The 11,341-nt window shown below is 41.9% G+C and overlaps 1 protein-coding gene across 1 annotated transcript; it reads right to left on the bottom strand.

Annotated features, from left to right (window-relative positions):
- Positions 1-1,701: 1,701 nt before the first annotated feature.
- On the bottom strand, positions 1,702-7,751 carry LOC119741734 (transmembrane protein 251-like). The gene is made up of 2 exons (XM_038217606.1): positions 7,619-7,751; positions 1,702-2,635 (listed from the first exon to the last, which is right to left on the bottom strand). Exon 2 carries the CDS (start codon positions 2,584-2,586, stop codon positions 2,185-2,187), a length of 402 nt encoding a protein of 133 aa, XP_038073534.1. The 5' UTR covers positions 2,587-2,635; positions 7,619-7,751; the 3' UTR covers positions 1,702-2,184.
- Between the last annotated feature and the right edge of the window lie 3,590 nt (positions 7,752-11,341).

Consider the following 11,341-nt stretch of genomic DNA (forward strand, 5'->3'; position numbering starts at 1 on the left):
TGGGTGTGGTTCCTAGTAAATCATGCTAGGGAGTTACATTGTACATGTACATGTTGGGTTAAGGGACAGAATTGAGCTAAAAACAAAAATGTTTTGCTCAGCACGTATAGGCTACCACTCACAATATCATGTATGTTTGTTGCATTCAGAAGCTATCTTTGACATGTGTTTTGTTATTTTAATTCATTGACAATCCCTGTTGAACAAAGCACACGCCTCAAAGATGACTGCAGCGCATAGGCTGTGCCGACTATGCCAAATGTGCCCAATACAGGGGCGCACCCAAGGGGCAATTGGTGGGGCTTAAGACCCCCCCCCCCCCCCAAGAGGTTGTCAATTTGACCTTGGTGATGTGGCTTATTTTGGAGTGGTATAAATAAGGGTGTAAGTCACGCCACCAACGTCAAACGCCAAACAAAAACCCAACTTTTTCTTCTGAAAAAATTGGGAAAAACAATTGTGAGCCCCCCCCCCCCCCCCAAAATCCTGGGTGCGCGCCACTGGCCAAATGTGCCAAATATGCCGAATATGCCCGATTGCCGAATATGCCGAAAACCCGAACATTCAATCATCAACCGAATACCCGAACGTTTTACCAAAAAAAAAGAATACTGTTTAATTAATCCTCCCTGCTTAGCAGCTCCTTGTTAATGAGTCCTGGGCCCAATTTCATAGAGCCGCTTAAGCACAAAATTTGCTTAAGCACAAAAACGTCTTGCTTTAATAATAAAATCCTGTTACCGGCCAAAACTCCATGCGATTGTTATGCTAAGTAAACAACAGCTAAATACCAGTCACAAGCAATGTACATCACATGGAGTTTTGGCCGGTAACCTAATTTTACTAAGCAATTTTTGTTCGTGCTTAAGCAAATTTTCTGCTTAAGCAGCTCTATGAAATTGGGCCCAGCTGATCTGAAACAAGTGATTGGCACTGGCAACCTTGTTGTACAGACTCAAGTAGCACCTTAAAGGTAATACATTGTACATTTATACATACAACATTTGCATTGCTGTGATTTTCGGATATGGATGGATTTGGGATTAGTAGGGCAAATTATTGTTACACTGCCCTGTTTTGTGTTCAGATATGCTGGAAAAACCACGAAAAAGATGCCGTTCTTGTAGTCTGGAGTAATTTAAAGATGTCGAGGAATTCCACTGATCTCTATTATAATGTCAGACTGGATAACGCTTTGGGCCATGGGAGATGAAGTCACTGGACACAATTTTGAAGCTCCCTTTGGCCACGTAAAAGTACATGCATGCACAGTCATAAAACCAAATTAAATATTGCAACGAATATTAACTTGAGTAAAATAACACTGTTGGCAAAATGAATAAATAAAGACGTGTTTGATGATCCACAATCGCTTCCTAAACTATTGTAATTTTGTGTTTTTTATATACAGATCCATGCATTGTGGGACTTGTTGTGGGGCTTTTTAGGGAGCTTCAAAATGGCCGCCGCGTTTTTGCGAGGGCGATACGGTCTTGTGCACATGCATAGGTCGAAAGCGCTATCCAGTCAGTATAGAGATCAGTGGGAAATTGTAAGGTCAGGGAACCAGTCTAGCAGACTTGCACCCATTCACAGATGTGTAACCGATTACTGATTGCAAACAAAATTAAAAACTAAATTTGATAAAATATGGGGCAGTATTTGAAAATACGATTTACTAAGGCCAAAAACAAAAAATACCTGCTTCAGGTTTCCCTGCCTAGTACCTACCCTATTCTGACAGCCCCTACCCTAATTTTTTTATTGGAAAAATGAGGGAAAAAACACCCAAAACCATCAATCACTACCTTTTACCCTTGACTACACCAAGACGCCTCCTTATTATCGCACACACACAAAATTCCCCACCTGCCTACCCTATTTTTAGAATGCCATGTAATCGGAAGCAGAATTATTATTTTTTTGGGGGGGGGCCTAATTCAATTTGAGTAGCAAGTATAACAAAGTAACAAACATTTCAACAAGTCAAATAGAGAGAGAAAAAAACACTGCCTCCCACCTAAAACTTCTAAAAGTGCAAGACTACCACCGTTTCACATGAAGACTGAGTTTCTTGCAGCAGTACGTGGAACCTGCCTGTAGAATTTATCACTTCAAGAATCCAAACTCGAGAGTGCCAATTTGAAAATATCAACATCATGCTGTACAGGGAAGTCGGACGACTCAAGTGTGTACAGGTACGTCCAGTCCGTACTGGTTGCTGGGCATTTCACTGGTCCTACACGTGCATAGTCTGAGAAACAAACAGACGGGTGCCAGGGCAATGCTGGCTGTCAAGGGGTCATTCTTGGTGCACGCAATCAGTAGGCAGAACACTTGTAGATAGGGCACCATGAGAATCACCACCCAGAGCCAGAAGGGGAGAGATACCAGGTGATTGGTGATGGTTTGTCTCCACGTGATACCGCCGGGATTGTTCTTGAGTGAGCTGGCGTAGGACTGGACATGCTCCAACATCAGGCCATTGTATGTCTCGCTGATTTCAAACATGTAGTACAAGATCAGAGCACTGAGAGACAGGAACAGGACCACCATGAGCCAACCCATGCGCTGACGGAAGTTCATCTCGCCGAGGGATTGAACTGGTTGCTGGCTGAACAGAAAGACACTAGTGCTGTTGGAAGAGAAATCATAAACAGTAGTTTAAAAGCGTGAAAACTCAAAGAACTTCTTTTTTTTTTAAATAACAAAGTATGTCGTCGGGTAATCCGCTTCCGCATTAGTGACATCATGCGCCATCAGCCAGCGCAGCCGGCAAGAACGAACTGGTAAACGCGCTGTGCACAAATCCAATTGCGGGCCTCGCCATGACCGCACGGTTGTCGGTTTATGCCTCGTTTTTTTCACTGCAATTGTAGGCTGAATCTTCATCGTGGATCGTTTTTTACTTCAAGGACCTGTGTAATGGTTATTCCAGGCAAGGTTTGGTTGAGTTCCAGTTGAAATTAGCGTGTAACAGGGACAAAATTGCACATTTTCGAAATTTTTTCGAATTTTTTTTGGGGCCTGCCAACTCTGCTGGTTCACGTGAAAAATGTCCTCCAGCCCTAAATGACAACCCAATGATAAAATTTAGGGCTGGGTAACTCCTAGTCCAAGTAACTTGGACCCAACTTATCGCCTTTTTAACATTCGGACATGGTCTGGCGATAGTAGGGTCCAAGCTAATAGTGCGAGCTGGACAACATCATCCCGTCACTGTCCCAAAAACCAACATTTTCCAACAAAAACCATCAGATTTCACCCTCAAAACGGCCTCCAAATAACTAGATATGCCACCCGAGGTACAAGTAGACATCGATGATTAAGATGGTTGTACTGAAGTTTACTTACGATCCGGAAGAAAAGTGAAATTTCCCGTTCAATTCTGAGAGCTCCCCTCGCGATCTTGAACACGTTAAATTTCCGACTCTGTTAATGTTTGAACGACGCGATTTCTTCTTCATGCCCAGCGTACATTCGATGGTCCCCGTATCCCGAGTGCGATTCCGTTACAGAGCGCGCGCGATGCATCGATTATGATAATGAGTGGACTGGATCACGTTTGTAAACACATGTGCATTTCGAACGATAATAGGGAGTCGGGAACTAGCGCAGCTTTTATGGCGGATACCAGTTCAAGCTGGTTCCCGATTCCCTTTTACAGTTCGAAATGCACTTGTGTTTACATATGTGACTCATTATCATAATCGATGCATCGCGCGCGCTCGGTAACGGAATCGCACTCGGGATACGGGGACCATCGAATGTACGCTGGGCATGAAGAAGAAATCGCGTCGTTCAAACATTAACACGAGTCGGAAATTTAACGTGTTCAAGATCGCGAGGGGAGCTCTCAGAATTGAACGGGAAATTTCACTTTTCTTCCGGATCGTAAGTAAACTTCAGTACAACCATCTTTATCATCGATGTCTACTTGTACCTCGGGTGGCATATCTAGTCATTTGGAGGCCGTTTTGAGGGTGAAATCTGATGGTTTTTGTTGGAAAATGTTGGTTTTTGGGACAGTGACAGAATGATGTTGTCCAGCTCGCACTTTTAGCTTGGACCTTACTATCGCCAGACCATGTCCGAATGTTAAAAAGGCGATAAGTTGGGTCCAAGTTACTCGGACTAGGTAGCCCAGGTGGACTTTCTTTCCTCCAGGGCTCGATTTACCCGGGTGCACGCATGCACCAGTGCATGTAGATTTTTGCTTGTGCACGTAGCTTTTTTACTGAGCATGCACAACGTGCATGTAACTTTTTTAGCCGCCAAAATACTCATTTCATGCATATATTTACTGTTTACAAATGAGTGAGAATAAGAATAAAGTTTGTTGAATACTTGACCAGATAGTGTACAAACGTGTTATTTCTTTTATATATCCATAAATTATTCCTCGCGGCAGATTCAGAGTATCGAGTACGCGGTAGAATTTGGGAAGATCGTCCTGCAACCGCCTCCGATCATGCACGTGATTTACCACGTGATACATGCCGCTGATAACTTGGTATCGCACTGATGCTCCGGACATTCATATGTCCCGATCATAAGTGTGATTCCAAATTATTAGCTGCGTTTATCACGTGGTCTCGTTATCGGACGCCGCCTATCATATGCCCCACATGAAGCAGACGGGTAGCTCGGAGGACTCTGATAATTTTGCACGTAAATGACCCTGGGTACTTGTGGCACTTGTCAGGTTGAAATCCAATTTCTACGTTCGTATGGGTTTTCATCGACGGCAAATTTCGTCGAAATGACACATCCTGAACACACGGGAAGGCAAATTTAGCTTTCTATGTGAGTACTCAACATATGTACGAAATTATGTATGGCGGATCAATTTCGCCATGTTCGAAATGCCACAACAGCGTGGCGTTGTGTACAACGCCACGTTCACGGGTCTAGGCTTGCCTTGAGCACGATCGAGTAAAAAAGGCTATTTACTGTACTGTCTGTAGAAAGTTTGATAAATCAAAGAGAAAGAATGCCTTCAGAGAAGCAGACGGGTGTAAGTCAATTATGGTGCATGTGGGTTTTTCTTGGTGCATGTAGGTTTTTTGGTCTACATGCACCAGTGCATGCAACTTTTTTTTTGTAAATCGAGCCCTGCTTTCCTCCCTACGTAACGGAGGGAGTCCAGGGTATAAAGTGCTCAAAACCGGGCGAAAAAAATTATGACCAGTATTTTTAATATTTTTACCTTGTTGGAGAAGCTAATTTTTACGTCGTAGTATTCTATGTAGCCTTATCTATTGGGCCGCTGGGTTCAGAAATTCCATATGCGATGGTGACCGACCTTAATCTGGAAAATAAACTCGAAAGCAACGTTAAACTTGTACGTGTTTGTAGACTCTTTTCATCAGTTTCTCACCGCCGAGTCTATTCTAGTCGTACATGATGTACGTCTGTGCAGCGTGTAGTCTGGTTCCCTAGACCGGACAATTATTCTCGACGCTCATATCACGTCTGGTCCGGGGGCCAGACTATGCAGCATGAATATGCAGTGCGCACGCGCGATTTGCTTAGTAACCACCCTCATACGCACGCGCACTTACTTGAAGGCGCGGTCGCTAATCCAATGACCGAGCGTGTTTTCCCGCCAGTTACCAGAAACACGTTTCGGCTTTGGTCATTGGTTGAGCGTTTTCGTGACATCGGTTGGCTGGAGTGACGTCACTGTTCCAACCAAAACTAAACAAATGAGGGCGCTAGCGTGCGTGCGCGCTTTCGTGCGCACGTACATGACGTACGACTCGGGAATAAAACTGATGAAAAGAGACTACAACCACGTACAAGTTTAACGTTGCTTTAGAGTTTATTTTCCTGATTAATGTCGGTCAGCATTAGCTGGAGTTACCCAGCCCTGAGTTTTATCATTGGGTTGTCTATTAGGGCTGGAGCGCATTTTTCTCAAAACTTGTAGTATTTGCAAAAAAAATTTGGAAAATGTTCAATTTTGTCCCCGTTACACACTAATTGCAACTGCAACTCACCCCAAACTTGCCTGGAATAACCATTACACAGGTCCTTGAAGTAAAAAACGATCCACGATGAAGATTCAGCCTACAATTGCAGTGAAAACAGGAGGAATAACCGCTAACTTGACAACCTTGCTGGATTGGCCAGGACCGCTATTGGTTTGTGCACAAAAAAAATTGTGTACAATGAATGGCGGTCGATTAACAGGCACAGAGAGCGATCTCTGTCAACTACTCGTTTTTGCCGGCTGCGCTGGCTGTTGGCATGACGTCACGCGGAAGCGTAACACCCGATGACTGTTTTATGCACTAGTATAAGGTTTACCACTCGCATCACAGCTTTGGTACTGGAACCGCAACCAATAGTGCATGAAACAGTCATCGGGTGTTACGCTTCCGCGTGACGTCATGCGCCAACAGCCAGCGCAGCCGGCAAAACGAGTAGTTGACAGCGATCGCTCTCTGTGCCTGTTAATCGACCGCCATTCATTGTACACAATTTTTTTTGTGCACAAACCAATAGCGGTCCTGGCCAATCCAGCAAGGTTGTCAAGTTAGCGGTTATTCCTCCTATTTTCACTGCAATTGTAGGCTGAATCTTCATCGTGGATCGTTTTTTACTTCAAGGACCTGTGTAATGGTTATTCCAGGCAAGTTTGGGGTGAGTTGCAGTTGCAATTAGTGTGTAACGGGGACAAAATTGAACATTTTCCAACTTTTTTTTGCAAATACTACAAGTTTTGAGAAAAATGCGCTCCAGCCCTAGATGACAACCCAATGATAAAACTCAGGGCTGGGTAACTCCAGCTAGGTCAGCATCACATATGGAATTCCTGAACCCCTGGATCAATATAGCCCCATAAATGTGGCCTATTTACTGGACTGCCTCCGTAAACATAGGCCACACATCCACATGTACAAAAATCGTGTCGACGGAGCCAAATTTTGATTTTCACATTTAGGCTTAGTTTGTAGGTTTTTTTTGCTTTAGAAGCATACTCACCCTCTTTACAGGCTAATCAGAAAGTGCTGCCTTTTTCAGATGTCTAATTTTTGTGAAATTTCATGTTGAAATTTTGATACGCAAACGTGTAAAAATGAATCTGGAAATTTCACGAAAAATATACATCTGAAGAAGGCAGCACTTTCTGATTAGCCTATAAAGAGGGTGAGTATGCTTCTAAAGCAAAAAAACCCTACAAACTAAGCCTAAATGTGAAAATCAAAATTTGGCTCCGTCGACACGATTTTTGTACATGTGGATGTGTGGCCTATGTTTACGGAGGCAGTCCAGTAAATAGGCCACATTTATGGGGCTAGGATCAATAGAGAAGCCAGAAGGACACATAGAAAATGTAGGCGTGAAATAAGCTTCTGTAACGAGGTAAAACGTAACAAAAATCTGGTCCAAATTTTGGGTGGTCTTATGTAGAGAATTCTCGTCCTGGACGTTAGTCGTAATGCAATGAAGACTTCGTCCAACCTGGGCTATCGGACTAGGTACATTGTAACTCCAGCTAAAACTAAAGTAAGGTCATTTTTGAGTAAAATCTGTCTCTAATTTGAGCGAAACTAAACAGGGGCCCTACACTACACGATCGCCCATTATTTCCCACCTATTTTATATTTACCTTTCAAACCGTTCTCGACTGTCCCATGAAACCGAGTAATTTGATGAAAGTACGGAATAACGGCAGTCGGACAGAACTAGCCTCCACGTTGTAGTCTACGGTCGTATGTGTAGACTGTACTGTTGCAATGCAGCATGGAAGATCGGGGCCGGGAAGGACACTGGGTACCTTTTTATGTACAGCGCCCGACGAAACGGCATGACGTCATTACATGTATATTGAAGGAGCGCCGCTTGCGTTGGGTATGGTACGTAAACGCGTGTGAATCAATTTTTTCCAGGCTGGCAAGAAGAAAATGCAAAGAGTCAGCACTGCATGATCACATTTATCATGAAAACTTCAATTAAATCTAGTTCAAGGTTTGCCTTAAAACAACAAGTTTATCAGGCAAAAATTGAAAACGAATAGGTTGTATCATCAATTAGCTGCATGGTCTTCTTGCCGCTCGATCGGATCATCCAAGGTCGTTACCTTGGATGTCATAATGCTATAGCTTTATGAAATAATAATTGAAAATAGTAAATCTAACCTTTTGAATGAAAAAATTAAATTAATTTTTACAAAAAAACATTATTATTACAGACTTACCAAAATCTGTAAACAGAAAAACACTTCAAAGGATACGGGTATAGGCCCACCGTGTCTCCAAAAAGTGTCAGGCTGTTTTCAGGTAGGCCCTTCAGGTAGAAACTAAGTTGTCTGATGGGAAAAACACAGTGCGAGTATGTGAATTTGTGTTTCGCGAACAGACATATTGAGGGTGCCGCGGAAAAATCGTCGATTTCGAGTTTTCACGAACAGACAAATTTATGGACAATAATTAATCAGCGATTAATTAATGTATTGTTTTTAAATTATTCGGTACATTTTTGCAGTTTGAGATCTCAGCTTTCTATCTTTATCATCACTGCATGAGTGGTCAACATGTTCTCTAATATTATTATAATAGGCAATATCTTCATTTCTTCAAGTGAAAACCTGATTTGTTCAAAACTTCTGTTTATTTTAGCGCACCGCGGGCAAATGTGTTCCTTCGTGAACTCTCACGAGATAATAAGCATAGCAGCCGCCAAATATCGGCAGCCAGATATTAAGTGGCGGCCACCATATTAAGTGGCAGCCGCGAGATATTGAGTGGCGGCCGCCAGATATTAAGTGGCGGCCGTCATATTTTAATTGGCGGCCGCCAGATAACAGTACCAAAAAAGGTCTCGCGCGTTTCCAAGAAAATATTCATCCCTTATCGACTGTCACTAATCCGTGGCGGTCGCCAGATAATAAGTGGCGGTCGCCGGATAATAAGTGGCGGTCGCCATCCACGGGGCAAGACTCCTGGCATTCGCCATGGGTCTATTATTACCGTGCTATAATATTATAAGTGGCAGCTGCCAGATAACTGTATAAAAAAAATATTCTTGCGCGTTTCCAAGCTAAAATAAATTCATCCCTTATCGACTGACACTAATAAGTGGTTGCCGCCAGATACTAAATTGCGGCCGTCAGCTAAATGTATAAACAAAAATATTCTTACCCGTTTGTAAAAAAATGTATTCATCCCTTATCGACTGGCACTATGCGTCCTTCGTACAACTCTGCTTGGATAAGGCTGTATCAGATTTTGTCCTTGAACCTTAACCAAACATTAAAAACATGTTTCCTACGAGTCTTTTTTACGAGTTCCTCTATATCTCTTTGCGAGTTGTGTGGTTCTGATGACGAACAGTGCATATTGTTCGAAACGTCGTGTGAAACCAACTGGTTCTTCTCAGAACCAAACAACTCACAAAGAGATATCATTCACATGGTGTTACCGCAAACCTCCCGTTCATTGGTCATGTCCACCATGCAAACCCTGAAGTCTCACTCATTCCTCTTGATAGCGTCTGGAAGTGAAAGGCGAATCACAAGCCATGAAGACCAATGTAATGCCCCCTTTACGAGTGATGACTTAATTTTAACACTACATTGTTCTCTTCGTGAAAGACTGTCCCGGCATTGCTTGATCCGCAGTATGGATTGATGACATTACAAAACCATCAGAGCATGGTACAATGTATGACAAGTTGCAAATCATGACACAATGGCAGAATAGTGACTTACTCTTAAGCATTTAATATTTATATCAATGACATTAACTTACACGACGATTGTTTTTTTTTATATAAACTGAACAAAAAGAAAATAATAACGCATGTATTAACAATATACATGTATTTTACACCAAATACAATATATCAGTGTCCCAGCAATATCAACATAAATCAAATGACAGGCCCACCCACTATACAAAATATAGCTATTTCCCACACTCGAGTTTTAAAATCTTCTTTAAAATCTCTCCACAACCTTTTTTTTTTCTCAAAAGGTTTCCGTTGATTGTTCATGCACACGTGATGCGCACAAGGAAAAATACACTCTGAACTTTCACCGTCCCTGAATTTGTCGTCAGTGTCTGGCGCACCGTCCAATGGTCTATGCTGGGAATTAATACAGGCGAAGCCTAAACTGGTGATTTCGAAATATGAGGTTTTCTTCATCCAGTTGAGATCATTGTGCTCGATCCATTTAGAATACATTTTAAAGAATTGATGGCGTAATTTTCCCCAACATGCATGTGATGTATAAAAATGCTGACATAACAAAGTTTCCAATGAAGCAAATAACTTTTGTATCAATATAGGGAACTGGTATGGCAGTGAGCGGTCGGTCTAATGTTAGCCGACAGTCTCAACTACAGATGGGACGGTCCGAACCTTATATAGGGCAGTCCCAACTATATACAGTCGAACACCTTTATAACAAGGTCCTTGAGACTTTACGAATTACCTTGTTATAACTATGTAATATATAGGACAGTCACAACTATAGTTGGGACTATGCTATAGTCGGAGCAGTAACATACAGACGGGCAAAACCTGTGAACACCAAATCCAAATACGCTACGTCTACTTAAAAAATGTTTCTCCAGAAGATTCCTGTGGCCGTTCATTGGGTACAGAGAGCTTGACTTTTACTTTTAGAAATTTTTTGCTTTGCCTTTTTTCGATAAGACACTTAGCCAATTTGTTTTTAAATTAATTTTGTCAGTGCTGATTGACTATGTCTTTTTGTTTATGCATGAAGACAGACTTTCTTGTTGCGTGGCTCTAGCTGTTCAGTTGCCAGTAAAAGTTAAATGTTTATGTTTCAGTTGAATCCTGGAGGAAAATAAAAAAGGGAGGGGTAGGACCAACTCAACCTCCACCATTCGAAATTCCACTGATTCATAAACAAAATGCAACGCAACGGATATATCCAAAAGATATCCAAAATCAAACTAATTCAAATCGTCCAATTGAAACATGGATCATGCTTCTTGCTGTGCTTACATTGGATACGTCTGATTAACTCTAAAACAAATTCTGAAACGATCCAGTAAAAAATAAAATTGTAACTGAACTGTCACCAATATTCCGAATTACATAAGCTCTTTCTATTAAGACTATAATGTGATATCAAAAAAATAAATCTTTACAGGCAGGAAACATTCATAACCTCTTGGAAAAAGTTAAATGTGGAATTTTCCCCACATTTCACACCTACACAGTCCTAATTGCTTGGATAAGGTTGAACGTAAAATGTTCCTTCTTGCAAGTAAGGGCAAACAAGGGCAAACAAAAGCAACTGTTATTTCTAAAAAGGAATCTTTCGTTAGTTTGATTGCGTCACACAATGAAAGACATT

The sequence above is a fragment of the Patiria miniata genome, unplaced genomic scaffold, assembly GCF_015706575.1.
Source record: "Patiria miniata isolate m_02_andy unplaced genomic scaffold, ASM1570657v1 HiC_scaffold_5, whole genome shotgun sequence".
Classification (NCBI taxonomy): domain Eukaryota; kingdom Metazoa; phylum Echinodermata; class Asteroidea; order Valvatida; family Asterinidae; genus Patiria; species Patiria miniata.